The 22,237-nt window shown below is 38.5% G+C and overlaps 2 protein-coding genes across 27 annotated transcripts in view; one reads left to right on the top strand and one right to left on the bottom strand.

Annotated features, from left to right (window-relative positions):
• The window catches only part of Asb3 (ankyrin repeat and SOCS box containing 3), a 169,249-nt gene extending 147,013 nt beyond the window's left edge, over positions 1 to 22,236 (bottom strand). For 5 of the 22 annotated variants that reach the window (XM_076546164.1, XM_076546170.1, XM_076546180.1 and 2 more), the window contains exons 1-2: positions 2,025 to 2,131; positions 1,568 to 1,700 (exon numbers count right to left, since the gene is read on the bottom strand). In XM_076546164.1, coding sequence (XP_076402279.1) covers positions 1,568 to 1,593 — 26 coding nt within the window. In that variant the 5' untranslated portion in view covers positions 1,594 to 1,700; positions 2,025 to 2,131. Of the gene's footprint in view, positions 1 to 1,567; positions 2,201 to 20,435; positions 20,488 to 20,842; positions 20,897 to 22,095 lie in introns of those variants that run through there. The other 17 variants (XM_076546165.1, XM_076546176.1, XM_076546184.1 and 14 more) reach the window with 10 other exon arrangements.
• On the top strand, positions 2,232 to 11,017 carry Chac2 (ChaC glutathione specific gamma-glutamylcyclotransferase 2). 5 transcript variants are annotated; one of them, XM_006999107.4, is made up of 3 exons: positions 2,232 to 2,366; positions 8,252 to 8,287; positions 9,972 to 11,017. In XM_006999107.4, exons 1-3 carry the CDS (start codon positions 2,232 to 2,234, stop codon positions 10,335 to 10,337), a joined length of 537 nt encoding a protein of 178 aa, XP_006999169.2. In that variant the 3' UTR covers positions 10,338 to 11,017. The 5 variants fall into 5 exon arrangements, with proteins under 5 accessions (XP_006999169.2, XP_042141436.1, XP_042141437.1 ...); XM_042285502.2 differs by having other exon boundaries at positions 2,232 to 2,468; XM_042285504.2 differs by having other exon boundaries at positions 2,268 to 2,366; positions 8,252 to 8,292.
• Position 22,237: the final 1 nt, after the last annotated feature.

Below are 22,237 nucleotides of genomic sequence, written 5' to 3'. Positions count from 1 at the left end.
CATGACAGGCTCACTCATGACATGAAATATAAATAGTAACTACACTTTTATAAACTTTTCTGTATATATGAATTTTTCCAAATGTAGGAGGTATATAAGAAAAATAATAGCAAACAGGTTAAGAAAAATAACTATGCCAGGCATTGTGAAACCACCACTTAGAAAAATTATGAAAAGGCCTGATTATTCTTAAGTTGGTCTTTTCTTTGCAGCAGCTTCTTATGACTGCTTTTCAAGACATATTCTCTAAACCTGGGTGCATTAGTATTCTCCTCTAATAATGCTAAAGATTAGAAACAGAAATCCTCACGAATGGGCAATGATTAAGGTTTCTATTCTTACACACCCCCAGATAGAACCATGATGGTTTCAATGAGGAATAGCACTAATGAACAGACTATAGTATTTCTTAGGATGCTTGACTTCATGGAGAGATTCATGAAACACATTTCTCTCCAGTAAAATGCACATCCAAGCCAAATTTTCTAGTTTCAGTTACTGGCTCCTCAGCTTCTTTCAAAACCCTGCAGGAGTTCAGTGTTAAGAACCTTTGCCTGGAATATATGCTTTAAAAATCCCTACAAATTGAGAGAATTGGTATGTTTCCTTACTATTTAAGCCACTGTAACAACATTTATGGCAACATTAGCTTGCTTTTCAGTGAGATGCCAATCAAAGACATAAACAAAACTCATTTTGGTCTTTGGGGGTAGGGTGTGAGTGTGTGTGTGTGTGTGTGTGTGTGTGTGTGTGTGTGTGTCACTTAATTTTCAATATTTGAGCAATCCAAATACATAATACACTATAATCTTAAGAATACTAAAAAACAGGGGCTGGAGAGATTGCTCAGAGTTTAAGAGCACTGGCTGCTCTTCCAGAGGTTCTGAGTTCAATTCCCAGCAACTGGTGGCTCACAACCATCTATAATGAGATATGGCAGGCATACATGTAGGCAGAATACTGTATACATGATAAATAAATAAGTCTTTTAAAAAAAAAAAGAATATAAGCTGGGCGGTGGTGGCGCACACCTTTAATCCCAGCACTCGAGAGGCAGAGCCAGGTGGATCATTGTGAGTTCGAGGCCAGCCTGGACTACCAAGTGAGTTCCAGGAAAGGCACAAAGCTACACAGAGAAGCCCTGTCTCGGAAAAAAAATAAAATAAAATAAATAAAAAATAAAATAAAAAGAATATAAAGAACACAGCCCAAAGGAAGACTTAAGAAAACAGGTTTCCCAATAGTCATCTGTGATTCTACAGATTTTCCTATTAGTGTTTTTAACTAAATTTTAAAATGCCCTGCCATAGCTCTACAAGAATAACGCTACTTGGAGGGGGAGGCAATGAAAACAACTTAGGAGTTAAGGAAATCCAGGAGAAACAATACATTTGAAACTAAATATAAGGGGTCTCCTCAACAATCCAAGTGTTCAGTAAAGAATATATATCATCCTCCAAGTTTCCCATTAACAAACAAAACAATACCCCCATTCATCTGAGAAAGGGACTCTACACAGTACTGTAAAAACTGTAAAAAAAAAAAAAAAATACTGTAAAAAACCAACCTTCTTCTCTGAGATGCAGAGAACATTAAGTATGAACACGACTGTTCTTGGCAATTTAAATACGTAAGCAGCTTCCACTAGAATCTAGTTGCTCTTTTACGACCATAAAACCACTGTTATAAAACTTCTGCTTCTATGTGAAAGGCAAAGGACAGAGGATTTTTTTTCAAGGTCATTATAAGTATTACACTTCCGGGTTCTGCTACTCTGGCAACTGTTACATGTGGGCAGCTAGCCAATTTTCAAAACACAACAAAATGCCTACGTGCCAACTGTGGCGCCCGTATGTGTGTCTTTTAAGACAGCACCAGCCAGGAGTCCTACCTTTTCTCCTTTCCCCTCTCTATCTAGGGGAAAAAAACAGGGGGGAGGGGGCGGCTCCAACCTCAGGGTCACCAGTCTCTGAAGAGTTGTGGGTAATGTAGTTCCCCCGACTCCCGCCCCTCCTCCGCCTCACCCTGTCTGGCATCTCAACTTTCCCAGGCTGCAGAAAGATCTGTGGGTCCATAGAAGCTCTGAAAAGGTTCCCGAGGACCACAACCCCAGTGTGCTTTGCGCCTCATATCAGGTGTGGCCAGCGCGCCTGCGCCACTTTGAGCAGCCAGTTATTCGCGTCAGCAGCAGTCCTGTTCTGTCGCCGGGGTACCGGTCAGGGTTCAGAAAGATGTGGGTGTTTGGTTACGGGTCCCTCATCTGGAAAGTGGACTTCCCCTACCAGGACAAGCTGGTTGGTTACATCACAAACTACAGCCGGCGTTTCTGGCAAGGCAGCACTGACCACCGCGGGGTTCCCGGCAAGGTAAGGAGCCAGCCGCATGCCCAGCTACTGGGAGGGATAACTCTCTCAGCAACATCCTGGGCCACCTACCCTCGCCTCTCTCTAGAGCATGGACACCCTGAGGTCAGTTCAAAAGTCCATGGTTAGTTTCTTAGGCAGAATGCAAAGGCACAGGCACACAAACTCGCACGAGGCAGAAGTGGCCAGGCAGCCCCCTTGTCTTGGCAACCTCTGTCTCACCACAAAAATTAATAAAGATTAATTTTCATGTCACCGCATAATGTGTAAATTCGTTGATATGTCTACATTATGCCAGGTTTTTACTTGTTTGAATTTACAAGTGCCTGTAAATTTCTAGGGTTTATCCTTGCAATGTTTTAGTTTAAAGACACTTAAGAAGATAAAAGAATTAATTTCCAAGATTATTTCCGATTATTTTGTGATTATTGGTGATTATTTTGATTGGGAGGTATAAGCAAAGTTATGTGAGGTGTGCAGTTTGTTATGAATAATCAATGCAAAATCTACATTACTTTAATGGTTCCTTCTCCATAGTTCTCTTGGATGATTAATGTGAAATACAAATCGTCTGATATATTTTTCAGTTGGTCATATAAGGCATTCACCTCATTCTTAAAATTCGCCTACCCTACTGGTCTGTAATCCCAAAGAGGACCACAAGTTTAAGACCTGCCTGGACCTCAAACTCAGAAATTTAAAAGGGACTGGAGCAATAGCTTAGTAGCCTAGCACATGTAAGACCCTGAGTTCAATTCCCAGCACCATTTTAAAAATACTCTAAAGCACAATACTCTGAAATGCTGAAAGCCAGATATCAGAAGAGATTCTTGGAAGGGGAAAGATCAAGGTTCTGAAATATTTGTACCTACCCAAAAGATACAGGCTTGAAATCTTGAAAAGCATCTGAGTTAGACCCATTCTAACCCAAGTTTGTCAATTAAGAATTAAGGTAGACTTTCCTGGCCTATTGAAACCCAAACAGAAGGCAAATATTTATTTACAGGCCAACAGAAACATCATAACCAAAGAATTTTCAAGAATATTATAAAACAATATTCAAGACATTAAAGAATTAAACCAAAGAAAATGCCTTTGGGTATCAATTTTGATATATAAAAACCTTAAGGTAGGTTTTCATTTTAATGACCAAGCATTAAGCAGTCATATTTATGGTTATGACTACATATTTTACTACCTAGGCTCAACCAAAATATATGTTTCTTACAAAACACATTAATTTATATGTATTGCCAGGCAGACTGCTGGTAAGAAATTGTCTAATCAATATACTAGTTCTTTAAAAGTCCATGTTTTTATGCTTTACGTATCACTTTAAAAAGTAAGGCTAGAGGTCAGGCATAGTGGTGCATGCCTTTAATTCCAGCACTTGGGAGGCAGAAGCAAGTGGTTCTCTGTGAGGTCAAGGCCAGCATGGTCTACATAGTGAGTTCCAGGACAGCCAGAGCTACATAGTAAGACCCTGTCTTGGGGGTGAGGGGTAAGAGGTGTCCATCAGTCTTTTTAATAAACAAGGCCAGTGATGTGGTTCATCAAGTAAAGGACAGAACTGACTCCTACAAGATGTCCTCTGACCTCTACACACAAGCTATGGCACAGTGCTCACACATAAAGTAAATAAATGTTAAAAAAAGAAAAGAAAAGAAAAAGAAAAAGAAAGGGGAGAAGAGATCTATAAAAGCCACTATTTCTTTGTGCTTAAACTTACTGAGACTTAGGAAAGGAAAGCTAGGTCAGGGAACTGCATTGGCTAAGAGTTTTACACCTTTCATTAAAAGAAAAAAAAATCCATCCTAGAAAATTAAAGGAAATATTTAGTAATATATTCCAAGTACAGTATTATGTTAAAGAACTAGGCAAAACATCATAATTTGACTTCATATTTTTATTTACATTTATCTAAATGTTAACCATTTGGACAAGAATACAAATGGCAACAGAACGGCTCAGGTATTACTCAGGACATAAGCTGTGTCTTATAAGAAGGCGGATATACAGATGTAAGGTTTACTTCCACATAAAGCAGCAGAGAAAACAGTATGTTGAATTTATTCCTAAATTTTTATTTGTTTGTTTGTTTGTTTTTAGAGACAGTCTCACTACATATTCCTGGCTAGCCTGGAAGTCACTAGGTAGATCAAGCTGACCTCAAACTCAAAAGAGATTCAACTTCCTTGGCCCCTCAGAGGGCTGAGATTAAAGGCCTGTGCCACCATACCTGGTTCCTAAATTTACTTAAGTATATACTTATCACAAAACTGATTGTTTCTCAACAAAGTAAAGATTTGACTTAAAGAGATTGTCTCCAAAATATAATATATTATAACTGCAAAACAGGAAACTTGTTTTATTTTGTTCAATACAGAATCTTATATAGCCCAGGCTGGCTTTGAATTCACAATATAGCAAACATGACCATGAATTCTGAGACTCCTACCTCCACCTCCCAAATCCTCTAAGTATAAATATATACCACCACACCACTCATATAAATATAAATAAATATTTTCATTTTTAAAAGACTAGTCCAAACAGAACACTCCTAGCACTGTCCCTGTTGTTTTATTTTCTTTTCCATACAAAAGAAAGAATATATATTATGAGTAATTTTCAAATGCTGAAATTAAAACAGCAAACTACCCTACATCACCCAGCATATCCGTAAACATGTACTAAATCCTTAACTTTTCTAGATTAAAAGCATTCCTTGCTGGGCCGGGCGTTGGTGGCGCATGCCTTTAATCCCAGCACTCGGGAGGCAGAGGCAGGCGGATCTCTGTGAGTTCGAGGCCAGCCTGGGCTACCAAGTGAGCTCCAGGAAAGGCGCAAAGCTACACAGAGAAACCCTGTCTCGAAAAAAAAAAACAAAAAAAAAACCAAAAAAAAAAAAAAAGCATTCCTTGCTGAGCGGTGGTGACACACGCCTTTAATCCCAGTACTTGGGAGGCAGAGGCAGGAGGATCTCTGTGAGTTTGAGACCACCCTGGGCTACAGAGTGAGTTCCAGGAAAGGCACAAAGCTACACAGAGAAACCCTGTCTCAAAAAACAAAAAAAAAATCATTCCTTATCGCCCAATAAAAACACCAATTGTGACTTACTAAAATCACATTCAGCTTGAAAGACCTCTTCTTAACCACATATGGTGATGCACAGTTGTAATCACTAAACTGAGGAGGCTGAGGCAAGAGGACTGCCACTTTGGGGTCAGCCTGGGTGACACAGCAAGATCCTTTCTTGTCTCAAAATTGAAGACAGGAAAGGAGGGGGCAACTTGTAGCTCAGTTAATGCAGATTCCTAGTGCCACATAAACTGGGATGTGGGGGAACCTCACTCCTATATTCAGGATAGAAGCAGGGAGATCAGAAGTTAGTCCTAGATCATCCTCAGCTACATAGTGAATACCAGGCTAGCCTGAGCTACACAAGACCTTGTCTTAAAAAAATAAAGTAAGGAAAGACCGCTTTATTTAGTTTCATTGCTCCCTTAACAAAGAACGCATTTAAAACTTACAATTTTTCAAATGTTCAAAGATGTAACTGTCTGTAGAGTTATAAATAAGAGTTCTAAGTAAGTCAGTACAACTTGAGGGGAAAGGTGGAAAGGAATGGGGTTTGTAGTTTAACAAAGCACTTTTGGTTTTATTCTATAGAATATCACAGCCTTGAAAGATTTAAAGCCAAAAAGCTGTTCTTGGCTCTCAATGGAATCGGAGTAAGCAAAATCAAGAGACAGGCAGAGAAATCTCTAAAGAGATAACTGAATGATAGAAAAGAACCAAACTGCGGTGAAGAGATGGCTCTGAGGTTAAGAGCTCATAGTGTTCTTTACAGAGAACCCAAATTCAGTTCCCAGCACCCACAATAGGCAGCATACAACTGCCTGTATGTAACTCCAGCTACAAGAAAGATCTGATGACTTCTGGCCTCATAGGCACACTCCCAAACACAGGCACAGACATATAGTTTTTTAAATATTTACTATTTACAGTGGGGAGTAGTATACATACACATAATTTTAAAAGACAAAACTATCAAGAATTAGATGAGCTGGGCAGAAGAGAAGTTCTGCTGGAATGCAGAACTTGTCACACTGACTGCAGGCATTTCTCATTCTGGATTCCATTTCTTCTTCCTTCCATTGTAATTATTGTACATTTTACCAATCTGATATTCCCAACATACTTCTTCCATCATATCAATAACCTACTACCTAAGTGCTGCAGTTTCAGTTTCTAATTTCTCCCACATTTCAGTGACTTCCTGTTTCCACTGTTCCACTAACTTCAAATTCTGCATTTTCATTTTTTATTTTTATTTTTTTTAAAGCCCAAGGCCCAAGATAGGCAAGTATTTACTTCTGCTACCAACACTATGAGCTCTCCATTTCCTAAAATCTGCTCTCTGGCTTTACAAATCTGACTCTATGCTATCTCCAGTCATCTTTCTGAATCATCTTACATGGGATGCTACAAGCAGCAGTCTGGTAAGGCTGAGACAGAAAGATCACCAGGAATTGAAGGCAAGCCTGGCTACATAGTGAGTTCCAGGACAGCCTGGGTTACAGACTGAAAATTATCTCAAAAGAATAATTGATTAATTCAATTTTAATTAATTAAAATGCACTTAGGATGGTATAGTCCTGCCAGATAGTCTGTCTCATATAAGAACAGTTAAAAAAAGAATAGACCAATTCTAAGCCAGGCATGGTGGTGCACACCTATAATCATAGCACTTCAAAGGAAGAAGCAGGAAAGACAGTTCAAACCGAGCCTTAGCTACAGAGCAAGTTTGAGGCCAATCTGGGCTATATGAGACTTTGTCTCAAAAATAGACAAAAACAATGCCGATTCTAGTATTAGCCACTCAATGAGTCCATGTGACATTCATTTATGAAGGTATAAAAACACTACCTTTGATGTGGTTGAAGACTAGATAGTTGTAATTTCCTCAGTTATGATAAAAGATAAGTTAGATATAAAACCTTAAACTCACAAATATAAGACAGGACATCTTCTTTAATATTGTAACTGCAATTCTTGCTCGATAATTGTTTTGTTATATGTAATTTTACCATATTAAAGTTAAAACCTTCCTTTTTAAAAAAAAAAAAGAAGAAGAAGAAGAAGAAGAAGAAGAAGAAGAAGAAGAAAAGGGGAAGTGCTGTGGATATCGCTCTGTATAAATAAAACACTGATGGCCAGTGACCAGACAGGAAGTATAGGCGGGACAAGGAGAGAGGAGAATTGGGGAAACAGGAAGGAGGGACACTGCAGCCACCGCCAGGATAAGTAACATGTAAAGACACCGGTAAGCCACAAGTGACGTGGCAAGGTATAGATTTATAGAAATGGGTTAATTTGAGATATAAGAACAGTTAGCAAGAAGCCTGCCACAGCCATACAGTTTATAAGTAATATAAGCGTCTGAGTGATTATTTTATATGTGGATTGTGGGACTGCGGGGCTTGGTGGAACTTGGAGAGAAGCCCTCCAGCAACAGGTATAAAAACACTACCTTGAAGCATCCTTTAGCATGAATACAAAGGTAAAGGTACCTCATAGCCACAGGTGAAAATCACTCATTCATACATACCTGAGACCCAAGTATAGCCTAGCAGTGGTTCTGAAAGCATGAACCAATAGTTTCACTAAGCATACTGTTACAAATACCTATTATTAGGCTCCAGACCTACAGAGTCAGATCTAGTAGGGGTATGGCCCAGCTGCTTTAATCTATTCCCTAAGTAAAGTGCTTCTTACGACAGATATAGTAAAACTTTATTGTATGTCAAGTTGCTAATGCTTAGTTATTTAATGAACTTTAATTCAGAAAAAAAAAAAAATATTTTCTACCTTTTTCAAAACAGCCTGGAAGAGTTGTGACTCTTGTTGAAGATCCTGGGGTATGGTATGCTTATTTTTTACACAGTCTTAAATAAAATGTTAGCTTTCTATGTTTTAATGATCAGTGAAATTTTATTGTTAATCATAGAAAATTTGAATTAAACTAAGTCTAGAACTATTTTCTGTATTTGCTTTCTGGTTTTTGTTTGTTTAGTTGGGGGTGGGGGGTTAGTTGTTAGTTTGTTTAGTTTTGTTTTTTTGTTTGTTTGTTTGTTTGTTTAGTTTTTTTGGGGGGGGGGTTAGAGACAGGGTTTTTCTGTGTAGCCCTGACTGTCCTGAAACTCACTTTGTAGACCAGGCTGGCCTTGAACTCAGAGATCTGCCTGCCTCTGCCTTCTAAGTACTGGGATTAAAGGCATGTGCCACCACTGCTGGCTGCTTTTCTGTATTTGTTGTGGAGGGTTTTTTGTTTTTGTTTTTGTTTTCTGTTTTTTAGTGTTTGTGGAAAATGAATCTAGAGAGAAAGTTACAATTAGAACACACGGTAACAACAAAATACAACCAAGTGATATGTAATCTACTTTTTACAACTTTTCTTTGTGAGTGCAGAACTTGAATTACAGACAGTTGGAAGCTGTCATGTGGGTGCTGGGATTGAACCCAGGTCCTCCCATAGAGCAGCCAGTGCTCTTACCCACTGAGCCATCTCTCCAGCCCCTTACAACTTTTCTAAGTGAGTTTGGTAGATGAGAATTTTGTGATCCTCTTTCATAATAATCGGTTCAGACTCCCCATAGCGAGATCATGACTAATAATTAAATAGAATCCTTATAGCTCTCTTGAACTTTGCCTGCAATCTAGTATTTTTTCAACAAAAAAATTAAAACTTCTTACTGATTTTATAAACAGTACTTGTGATTTTTAAACGAGTTTGAAGCACTCAAAACTTTAATGGACAGTGCCTAGTTTCTTTAAACTTGGGAAGAAAATTATACAAAACAAAACTCAAGCAGCACCAAGAGTGCCATCTGCCTATAATCAGACGAGGCAGAAAGATCACAAGTTCAAGGCCAGCCTTGTTCAAAAAGCTAGTCCTGATCTGAAAAAAAAAAAAAATTTTTTTGGTTTTTTTTGTTTGTTTGTTTTTTCGAGACAGGGTTTCTCTGTTTAGTTTTGGTGCCTGTCCTGGATCTCGCTCTGTAAACCAGGCTGGCCTTGAACTCACAGAGATCAGCCTGGCTCTGCCTCCCAAGTGCTGGGACTAACGGTGTGTGCCACCACCGCCTGGCTCTTTATCTGAAAATTAAAAAATAAAAATAAAGAAGCATTAATTATAGTATGGATTACAAAACGCTTCCAGCAATTTATAGTGGGAGAGGCATCTAAAAGTACCTTATACTCAAACCAGCAACTGTAACTCCTAGACAACAAATGGCACTTTCCTTCCACAGAATTTCTTAATGACCAGCAAACACTTGATACTAGTTTAAAAATAATACCTAATATAAAAATTTGATGGAAGAGACCTGTCATTCTGTGTTTGAAACAAATCAATTACTTATTCAGAATAAAGGTTTTAAATGCTGTTTTCCTAAATTGTTTACTGTCTACCCCTTTGAGGCACATGGAAACAAAACTGCATTGACTTCCATGGCTACAAAATATCCTAGGTCATAACGTATCTTAAACTACTTTCACAGCCTTATAAATACAAAACAGTGTATTCTTTTCATTTTTCAACAGGGCAGTGTATGGGGTGTTGCTTACAAACTACCAGTAGGAAAAGAAGAGGAAGTAAAAACATACCTTGACTTCAGAGAGAAAGGAGGCTACAGAACTACAACAGTCATTTTTTATCCAAAGGATCCCACAAGAAAACCATTCAGTGTTTTGCTCTACATTGGAACGTGTGACAATCCTAACTACCTTGGTCCTGCACCTCTGGAAGACATTGCTGAGCAGATTTTTAATGCAGCTGGCCCAAGTGGAAGAAACACAGAATATCTTTTTGAACTTGCAGATTCTATTAGGAAACTTGTGCCAGAAGATGCAGATGAGCATCTCTTCTCTTTGGAAAAATTAGTAAAGGAACGTTTAGAAGGAAAATAGAACTTCAGTAGTACATAGTCACCAACTCCTCCAAACAGGCAGAGCTTTTAATCTTCAGAGAATAACTTCAGTACAAAACAGCAGTATGTTTTGGACATTCTTACTTGAAGATCTTACTATTTAATGTTGTAATTGGAATGTCATCTAAATTTACTGTTTATTTACAAGTTTCCTAAAACATATTCAGAAGATTTACATATAGAGAAAGTTCAAGTTATACAAGTAATTTCCTAACTAAATGACATATGAACATTTGTTCATTAGAAATACAGTTCTCAATTCACTTCCTGTTTTTATCGGAGTAACAATGGTTTATAGTATATATGCTTAAAATAATGTTATTAGAAATATATGGTAATAGAGAAGGATCCAGCACTGATTGTTAATTTCCTTGTTATTTCGGATTAAATGAAAGTCAAATTTAGGCCAAAGAAATTGAGTTTTTTAATATAAAATTTCCTTGGAGTTATAATGTGCTATCTTTGCCTTTTGGGTGAAAAGGCATTTTATTACAAAGAAAAACTCTAGCACAGATTATATAAATCACATCACTAATGATAATCATTTATTTTGTATTTATCTCATAATGAGACTGGAAAAAAAGCTTTCCCAATAGTTACCAATAATGAAAAAGGTGTTTAAAACATATTTTACAATTATAATTTCTCAAAGAAATGTCATTTCCTGATTATATTATTTATATTTTTTTCTTTCTTACATCTTGTCACCTAAATAAGAGCATCAACTATTTATGTGGCTACTTAATAAGGAAGTTATAAAATTAGCCTTGATTTAAGATAATTAGGTGATTTCTTTAATATAAGGTCTCTCTAGAATCAACCTGAAAGACTTTCAGTTTCATGTTAAGTCTCATATGAGGTTTATTAAGAACTCATCAGATATCCAGTGTGGTGGCTCACACCTATTATCCCAGCACTGGAGAGGTTAAAAAAAAAAAAGAAGACTACCCGGAGTTCAAGGCAAGCCTAGACTTCAGAGTCAGACCCTGTTTCAAAAGAATAAACCAAGCACACTGGCTCACACCTGTAGCCCAATAACCCAATACTCTGGAAGCTTAAGTAGGAGAATACACAAGAGTTCTGGGCCAGCCTGGGCTACAGAGGGAAACCTTGTCTCAAAAAAAAAAGCAAACAAAACTTCTCAACTAATACAGAAATATTTCACATGACAAAAATATAGTAGAAAGTTGTCCTTTCTTTTTCTGTTAACTACAGAAGGTTACTAGCATTTATTATTATTTATTATTATCTAATAATGTGATATACATATCCAGTACTACAGGTTAATAGCATTTATTATTATCTAATGTTATATGCAGTTTACATAGGGAAACATATTCTCAGTTTTTAAGAATTGCTCTAAGCCTGTTTCTATAATCATTTGCAGTCATTTACAAACTTAACAAATGCAGAAATCTAGGTCTCTCTAAAGCACAAAATACTATAGTGTATCTAAAAACACAGGACCTAGCTTTTTTACTACCCAGCATCTTTTCCCCAGGAGATAAAGAGATTAACATGTTTATATAAAGATGTTCAAGTTAATTTTGACAGCTCTGTTCCCACCAATATAATGACAAGATTGACAAGCTGCTTCAACCCAAAATCACAAGTCAATTCAATTACCATTTCACAAACAAATCAATTAGGGATTTCGATTTGTGCCTTTCTAGGCTTTCAGTTAGAAATTAAGCTAAGTCAAGCAATGGTGGCATATACCTTTAATCCCAGCACTGGTGGGGGAGGGGTTAGGGAGGAGAGAGCAGAGCAGATCGATCTGATTTCAAGGCCAGCCTAGTCTACAGAGCACTTAGTTCCAGGGCAGCCAGGGCTACCCAGAAACCCTGTCAGCGGTGGAGGGTTGAGGGTTGAGGGGGAGTTAAGCTAGAAAACTCATTAACACATGTGATACAACATCAACATCATGAATATTTACAGGAAGGCTGTGTTCTAAAATGGCCAGGAAAGGAATATTCATTTTCATCCGGCTGGAGAAAAAAACTGAATGAAATGAAGAAATTAAATAGCACTAAAAACAGAAAGTGGGGTTTGGAGTCTCCAACATAAGAACCATCACTGATACATTGTTTTGAGTAGAACAAGTCTTTCTTTACTGCCCTTGGATCCCAATTTTAAAGTGTTCTGCTTCATTCTGCCCCAATTATATACACAGACTCAGGTTCTTGTTGCCTCATGGTAGAAATAATAGCTAGACATTAACAAAAGTATGATCATAAACACTACACTTAGAAAACAAACTATTCTATGTGTGCCTCTATTTGTGTCAGGCATGGTTTGGTTTGGTTTTGCTTTTGAGGCATGGTCTTGCTGTTTAGTTTAGCTGGCCTGAAATTCAATCCTCCCTCAGCCTTTGGCCACCTTGTCTGGCCTAAAGACTTTGTGTGTGTGTGTGTGTGTGTGTGTGTGTGTGTGTGTGTGTGTGTGTGTGTGTGTGAGAGAGAGAGAGAGAGAGAGAGAGGGAGGGAGGGAGGGAGGGAGGGAGGGAGGGAGGGAGGGAGAAGGAGAGGAGAGAGAGAGAGAGGGAGTTAAGATAGTGTGATGTATGTGGGGATAATATGCTTGCCGCTTGCCACAGCGTTGACTGGCCAGAGGACAGCTCTATGAAGTTGTTTTTCTTCTTTCATACTTACATGGGAGATGAAATTCATTCATGTTGTAAATTCATTCATGTTGTCCGGCTTTCACAGTAGGCATTTTTACTCATTTAGCCTCCTAGATGGCCCTTGAGTGGATTTTTAAAAATTTGATCTTTCTACTCTTTTGTTTTTGGTTGTTTTGTCTATTTGGCTGGTTGATAGTGGGGGGGGGGGGGGGAGAGTATTTTGTTTGGTGTTAAGACAGCATCTTACGCTGTAGCTATGATTATTCTGGAACTCACTCTGTAGACTAGGCTGGCCTCAAATTCACAGAGATCCACCTGCCTCTGCCTCCCAAGTGCTAGGATTAAAGGCGTGTGCCACCAGGCCCAGCCTAGATCTTTCTACTCTTATTCTAGCCCACTATTATTGTTGGTTTTTTCGGTCTCAAACAATACGTTCACTTTTCAACTGACTAAGTACCATCTAGACATGACTTCCATACTGAAAAAGTTATTTAGCAAAATAGGCAGTGGTAATTTCAACTCTATTTGAAAACATCACGTGATCTATTTTGTTAAAACTTCTCTAAAAGTAAAACTGTCAATATGCATTTTTATCTTGAATGAGGAAAAATAAATAATTTCCTAATAAAGTACCTGACATTCACATTATATATCTTCAGTGTCTACTGAATTTTAATGTTTATTACAGTGTGTGATAGGATGCTTAATGTCTATTACCTATTCTTAATAAATATTACAACTGTACTTTATAACACATATTCCAAGCAAGATAGGTTCGATATACAAGATCCATGATTACAAACACACCTACAGTTTGAGAACCATATCTGTCAGATATTTTTTCAACATTTTCCAGTCAATATTTATTTCCATTGGCATTAAATTTCTCTTTTCTATGGTATATCTTTTTTAAATTGTATCTCAGGCCGGGCGGTGGGAGCTCTGTGAATTCCAGGAAAGGCATAAAGCTACACAGAGAAACCCTGTCTCAAAAAAAAAAAAAAGTATCTTAGAAGAATACTCTCTCAGGGAGCAAGTGCACATCCCAACCACTCAGCAACTGTATCAATGTAAGCATCATATTACTATAGTAATTATGGTATAATTGATTCAAGTCAGATATGATGACCATGTTCTTAAATTCTCTTTCACCACAGCAGATGGAAATGGTGATGCATGCCTATAATCCCAACACTTAAAAGGCTTAGGCAAGAATATCATGAGTTCAAGGTCATTCTGGGCTACACAGTAAACCCTATCACTAAAAGGAGGGGGGGGAGATATTAAAATATATCTATCAATCAAATGTTCACATTTCATCTCTCTTTCCCACAAAATTACTCACTACATTTTCTATTGATCTGCCTTTTAGCAATTCATTTTTATGCAGTCCTAATACCTTGAACCCACTTGTGAGTTGAATGTGAATGGCCCCAAAGGTTCATATGTTTGAATATTTAGTCTCCAATTGGTAGCTGTCTGGAAGCACTAGCAGGTGTGCCCTTGCTGGAGGAGGTATGTCAATGGGGAAAGGCTTTAAGGATTCAAAAGACTCATGCCATTTTGAGTTAGCTCTCTGTGCCTCTTGTTTGTGCATCCAATATGTGAGCACTCAGCTGTTCCTGCTTCCATACCTTTGCTCAACTATCATAGACTCTAACCTTCTGAAATTATAAGCCCAATTAAACCCTTTATTTTATTTTTTAAAGATTTATTTATTTATTAATTATGTATACAATGTTCTGCCTGCATGTATGCCTGCAGGCCAGAAGAGGGCACCAGATCTCATTATTCATGGTTGTGAGCTACATTGAACTCTGGACCTCTCGAAGAACATCCAGTGCTCTTAACCTCTGAGCCATCTCTCCAGCCCTAAACCCTTTATTTTAGAGCTTGCTTTGGTCATGGTTTTGTCACAGCAGTAGGAAAGTAAGTTACACAACAGTCTATGCACACATTAAGAAGTTAAAGATTTTTTTAATCTTGTAGCTAATATGTCAACACTTTAACTCTTCCAAAAGTAACTAACCTTATTCTTTTGTATATCAAATTTATAAATAAAAATTGTCCAACTTAAAATTGCAACATTTTCTATCAATAAGATTCACTTTCACCTTTCTAAAACATTACATTAAGCATTACTTTGCGGGGTTTTTTTTAATTTAATTATATGGAACCTCCTCTTATTTTCCTACACATTCTAACTGAAAAGTCAACCACTTAATCCTACCATTTCTTATTCAAAACTTTCTTCTCCACAAAAATGTCTTAAATACACAATAATGTTCCACTTCTTTAACAACTCATCTTTATCTCCAAGCCAATTTTGCCATCATGCTCTAATCATTTAAGTCTCAAATCTCCAAATTGACCACTTCTTGACTTAGTTACTTCCTTTGCCCACTCAGAAGCATCAGACAACAGTGGTAAATATAAGTAGTACACTGAGATGTACTTGGGTACCAGCACTTTGGGCTCCTTCAGAAGTAAAATGATACCTGTTGGGGGATATTCTTTACACTGTAAACCCCAAGTTTGCATTTGTGTTAATAAAACTAACCTTGGGTCAGGAGGCTGAGTTAGCAACTAGTTGACAGAAAGTAATCATAGAGCAATAGAGGGCATCTGGAAGATATAGACTTGCTAGGGAGGGATTTTGAGTGGCACAGCTTTTTGGTAGAGTGGAAAGGGGTCTTTCAGAGATGCCAACAAAGAGAGAAGGTTAGCTTGTTGCTATTAAGCTCTCTAAGCTAAGCTAGCAGATTTTCACCATAGCCTTTGAATCTTGTTTGTTTGTTTGTTTTGATGTTGGGTTTTTTTGTTTGTTGGTTGTTTTTTTTGTTTTTGTTTTTGTTTTTCGAGACAGGGTTTTTCTGTGTAGCTTTGGAGCCTGTTCTGGAACTCGCTCTGTAGACCAAGCTGGCCTCGAACTCACAGAGATCCACCTATCAGCCTGCCTCTGCCTCCCAAGTGCTAGGATTAAAGGCATGTACCACCACGGCCAGGCCCTCCAGTCTTATTTGTAAATAAAATGATAGAGATTTAGTTTAAACTGCCTTTAACAGAGCCAGTGCCTGTGGGAACAGAATTCCTGCCAGGAATTCTGCCAGGCCGCTGCCAGAGAAGCAACCCCGTAACTACAGTCACAATTGCTGGCTGAAATAGAAGTAGATTAAGGCATAGCCACTGTGCCAAAGATAAAACCTCAGAAGCCCAATACACACAGTAAAAATGGTCTTAATTTTAATTACAAAGTAACAAATTATGGTTATATACATTATAGGTATACAGTAATATTTATGAATAAATGGAATCATCAAATCAACAAATTAATATATTTATCACCTCTATGGGAAATCTGAAATTTACTCTTGGCCAACTGTGAGAACTCATGTCTATAATCCCAGCACTCAGGAGGTTACACCGGTGGTTTGAGAGTTCAAGGCCAGAATGCACCACATATTAAGACCCTGTCTCAAAAAAACAAGAATTCACCTTTGTAGAAATTTGGAAACAAACAATATATGCCATCTCCCCATTCCTCCTACTCATGACGCATTCCCTAGAAACCACTACTCTATTCTCTGCCTCCTAGAATTGGCTTGCTTTAGATTCCACATGTGAAAAGTTGTGACATCTTTCTGTGCCTGGTTAATTTAACATAACTTCCTGTTTCATCCATGTTGTCACAGATTACAAAATTTCTTTTTTTTAAAGTCTGAATAATATGCCATAGCACATGAAATACAAAAGAGAGAGAACCTGAGGCTGGGAGTGATGGCACTATCTTATAATTCCAACACTCATAAATTAGAGTCAGAAAGATCTCAAGTTTAAAGCAATGTTCAAATTAGACTGATCCAAAATCCAAATCTTTCCTGTTTAGATCCTATCTTATTGACTCTCACCCTCTCTCTCACCTACCTCTTGATCTTTATCTAATCAATTTTATAAAACCTACTATCTACATACCTACAACAGTGCCACCAAAAGGCTGTTAGATGAGTAAGTATACAACTTGCTTGATGTCTACCCAGAACTGTCATTGTACTCATTAAGAGCTGCTGCCTTACAGCTAGTTCCCTCATCTACAGAGAAATGAAATCTGCAAAATATATGGGATTTTATTTAGAACCCAAGAATCATAAAGTTAAATGAAATTTTAAATTATGTATTCTATACAATTCCGATGAGGAAAAGTCTATAAAATACAAAATAAAGTAATAAGAGTTTTGTTTTGTTTTTTCCCAAAATAATTACTAGGCTACCATATGGGTTGTAGCATAAAGTCTAATTGGTCTTAATAAAGCCTAGAGCCAGATATCGGGGTAAATGCTGAAAGATCAGAGAGACAAAGGAACAAGATACAGCCGCCTCTCACCTCACCAACTCCTCAGCCATAAAGACTGAGCTCCTTTCCCCTCCCATCTTATATTCCTTTCTCTGCCCAGCCATACCACTTCCTGTCTCAACCTCCCTAGTGCTGGGATTAAAGGCTTGTATACCTCCCAAGTACTGGGATTAAAGGTGTGTGCCACCACTGCCTGGCCTCTAAAGATAACTAGTGGCTGGCTTGGCTCTCTGCCTTCAGGCAAGTTTTTTATTTGTTAGAGCATATACAAAATATCACCACATGGGGTAAATACAGATTCAAAACAATCTTCTACATATCTACATCCAAAATCCTCTTCAGCAATATGTTGTAAATGTCAAGTATCCTCAGAGGACTGCAATGTCTTAATGTCCCCAGATGTTAGCACACTTTGGGAAGCTGTGAACCTTTGCAGAGAAAACATGGTTGGCAGAAGGAGAGGTGGTAACTGAGGTGGCCATTAAGGGAAACAGTCCAGAGGTGCCTCTCTCAAGAGTCTTCTAACTCCTGATCCCCACAGATAGAACCAAGCTGCATACCAAGCTTCAGCTGTTGGCTGAGGAGGGAACCACCCCAGTGGCCATGACTTCCCTGCCAAGATAGACCATACCCTCTGAACTAGAAACCAAAATAAATTCTGCCTCCTTTGAGCTGCTTTTGTTGGGTATTAGGTCACAGCAATGAGAAAAGCAAATGACAGAGAAGGTCTGATATTATATGATGGCATCAGTGCAAGGAAAAATGAGCCTTAAGAATAATTACAGATAAAGGGTTGGCATGATGGCTCAGCAGTTAGGAACTTCCTGAGTTCAATATCCAACAACCACATGGTGGTCCACAACCATCTATAGTGTAATCTGAGGCCACCCCTCTGGCATAAAGGCATACATGCAGGTAGAACACTCATATACATAAAATAAGTAAATACATAAATATAAAAAAGAATTATTACAGATGCATTACAATCATTAAGACAAAGTAAGAATACACTCATTACACAGTTCTTGAAGTGCTAGAAAGTTACCCATCCATTCCTGAACATTTTCCCACTCAGTAAGCTAATACCTAATCTTATTTAAAAGTCTAAACTAGTCATTCTCAACCACAGGACATTTTGTCTGCCAGGGAACATTTAAAAATGTCTGTTGATATTTTTTAGTGTCACAAACTGTGGGTATGGAAAAGATAATAATTGTTACTAGCATCTGGTAAACCCAAGTCAAGATACCAAACATACAGGACACAATATAGCACTCCACACTAAGTGTTATCCAGGCCAAACTACCAACAGTACCAAGGTTGAGAACATCTTGTTCTAAACTCTTCCAAAATACAAGAGCATATTGCTTTCATTAATACACACCTTGCAAGGTCTTCATTTCTATCTAATCCAGTCATGTCTTAGTTAAGGTTTCCATTAATGTGACAAAGTGCCATGACCAAAAGTAAGTTGGGAAGGAAAGAATTTATTTCAGCTCACAGCTTATAAGACATCACTGAGAGAAGCCAGGACAGGAATTGGAGCAGAAGTCATAGAGGTAAAAACTCAGAGCAGAAATCTGCAGAAGTAGCAAAAGTTACTTACTGGGGCTTGCTCCTTACCACTTGCTCATCATACTTTCTTATCACACCCAGGACCGCCAGCCTAGTAGCAGCACTGCCCACAATAAGTTGGGCCCTCGCACATCAATCATCAATCAAGAAAAAGCACCAAAGGCTTGCCCTCAATCCAATCTGGTGGGGGCATTTTCTCAACTGAGGTTCCCTCTTCTAAAAGAACTCTATTGTGTCAAGTCAACTCCGTCTTCCCCTATAATCCCATTCTGTGCTATTACTTATATTGATCACTTATTATCTATCTTACACAGCTTCTTAACAGCATCTCATCCAGTTAACTGTTCAGTCAGCTGTCCTTTGACTACAACATGTACACCATGGCATGTACCCAAGCCCACCAACACACACCCATACACACATCATACATACACATATAATAATAATACAATTTTAGAAGAAAAATTGTTGTTATTAATGAACATATAAATAGGTACTTCTGATCAAACTCCCCCTTTTCTATTGCTATGCTACCAGTTTATGTAGGACGATTACTCAAATCTACTGCTTTCTTCATAAGGCATTTTCGCTATGAGTCTAAGACCAAATTTTTCTCTTCTTAAAAAGATGACAGTCAGGGTTGAGAATTTAGCTCAGTGGTAGAGTGCTTGCTTAAGGCCCTGAGTTCAGTCCTCAACTCCAGAAAAAGAAAAGGAAAAAAAGATAAGTCATTGGATTAAGGCCCACCTAATTCAGTTTGACCTCATCTTAAATTGAATTACAGCTATAAATATTCTTTTTTCCACATAGTTTATACTTGAGTTCTGAGGATTAGAAAATGTCTACATATTTTGGAGGTTACATATTCGCCCCATCAACTCCCCTACAATAACTTTTCACACAGAAACCATAATAACAAGGGCACATCAGGCCTTGTGCTGTCCTGCCTACAAGGCTGTGTCCCACTGACCTCTTCCTTCGTCTCCATCTCTTGGCACAGTTTTCTTGTACACCAGCTATACTGGCCTTTCTGTCCCTCACACAGGCCAATCTCATTCTTGCCTCAGGCTTCTGTCTGGACATCTCTGTGTAGCTCTCTTCTTTTCACCATTCAAGTCAAATAAGAAGTGCCACTTCCTCACAAGAGTCTACCTGCTTAAGTAGAACATCTCAGTGGCATTCTCTTGCACATAAACTTAGTTTCTTTGCAGCATTTAGAAATTTTACCAATTATTCAATTACTCTCCTAAGTTTTCTTCTACTTTTTTTCTGGTCCACTCAAACATTTAATCCATTTAGAGTTCATCTCTGTATGCTCTATTTGCTTGAAAAACAGACATCCCTCAAATGATTCCAATAGAAAGTCTACCACCTCAAAAAGTTTTGATCTCCCAGCATCTGAGAGGCTCAGGCAAGTTGATCACAAATTCAAGGCCAGGCTTCTGGAGAGAGGGCTCAGCAGTTAAGAGAACTAGCTGCTCTTCCAGAGGACACAGGTTTGATTCCCAAACATGCAGGCTAACAACTACCTGTAGCTCCAATTCCAAAGGATCCAATATCCTCTTCTGTCCTTTGAAGGCACTGCACCCATGTGGTACACAGACACACAGACAGACAAAGCAGTCATATACATAAAATAAAAATAAAGCATTTTTTTAGATCAGCCAAGCTACACATAGAGTTTTAGACCAAAAAAGTCCAGACCTATTTTTAAAAAGCTCAGACCCTCTTTGAGACATATGCAACATTCTCTGAACCAACTCTCTCTCCTTCAATAGACCCAATCTCCTGCTGCTGATTCCACCATACCTTGTCCTCTGACCACACCAAAAAGCACTAATAGACCATCTAAGGATTGGATACACTCTCCCTACTACATATTGAAATCCTAGAAACACTTTAAATACCAGTTTTAGTGTCACCTCTCCTAGGATACCTTTTCTGACCAACCCCCGAGTTCTTCAGTTCCTTCTATGTATCTTCACCTCAACATCTGTTTACTACACAATCTACAGAATCTGACTCATAAGAATTAGAATTCTTAATACAGTAGAATTCATACATATAAGTTCATATTATGATTAGCAAAAACTAAGTAATGTTAACTGCTTTATTAGTAATATCCAATTGGCAATTTTTACAAGACTATAATTATTATGTTATTACTATGTGTTATTATTAATATATATTATTATGTGTTGATGTTTTGTGTATGTTTGTGTATGTGTCAGATCTAGAACTAATTACAGATGGTTGAGAGCCTGCCTCCATGTGAGTGCTGAGATTCTAACTGCTGGTCCTCTAGAAGAGCAGCCAGTGCTCTTAACAAGTGAACCAACTCTCTCCAGCCCCTAGTTCATAATTATTCATTTGCTAGAAAATGAGAAACAAACGACAGAAATTCATTATTCGCTAGCTTACAACTCATCAATGCCTGACACACATTAAATATTGAGAAGTGCTAATTTAATGAACAATATATGACAGTTCTAGAACAATATTGTTTTCTTTAAAATTTGTAGAGATGAAAAACTGACTGCTCCCCCTGCTTTTTGATTTGGTTCGAATTTGGGGGAGTTTTTAACAAGTGTTCTATGGTAAACACTATAAATTATTATACTAGAGATGAATCAAATGTGGACTTTTTTTTTTTTTTTCAGGAAGGGGAGATGAAACCAAAACTGTCTGTCTAGATTCACTCTGCTGTGACTTAGTTCGTAACTTCACATTCACCTGGCTCTGGCCTTGACGTAAAGAAACTTAACAGATTCCTAAGCAAAATAACAACAGCCCAACACTTGAACCAAGGAAGAGAGGAGCCCCTTGTGAGGTGAAAATGCAAGCCTAGCCGCCTCACAAGTCTCCGTCCACGCCAACGACAAAGGACCACGGCTTCCCCATATTGTGGGATGGCAGGTATCACCTGGTGTCCCCAAACACAGGCAGCGTTAGTAAGGAGCTGAGGACTGACTTGACAACAGTTGCCAGCAGAAGAAACTAAGAGAAGTTTCCAACGGGAAGATGAAGTGTGAAAACATAAGAGTGGAGGGCACACAGCTCAGCCGGAACTGTAACTTCTACTTCGACCTCTCTACCCGCTCTATGGGCGCCGCCGCCCACTCCCCACCCCCCACCCCCACCCCGCGAGAGTCCCACGCAGCTGGACTCGGCGGCCGGGTCAGGACTCACCTCGCCGTGCCGCTTCTCCCAAGGGCCCGCTCCCAGACCCGCTCAACCGGCGTTAGGTCCCAGACCTCCGTTTTTGAGTACAACCGCTAAGATGCTACGGCCCAACGCAGTGCAAGGCGACCCAAGCGCGGGCTTCCGTAGG

The sequence above is a fragment of the Peromyscus maniculatus genome, chromosome 10, assembly GCF_049852395.1.
Source record: "Peromyscus maniculatus bairdii isolate BWxNUB_F1_BW_parent chromosome 10, HU_Pman_BW_mat_3.1, whole genome shotgun sequence".
NCBI lineage: Eukaryota > Metazoa > Chordata > Mammalia > Rodentia > Cricetidae > Peromyscus > Peromyscus maniculatus.
The sequence above is the reverse complement of the archived record's forward strand: the minus strand, read 5'-3'. Positions and strand labels throughout refer to the sequence as shown.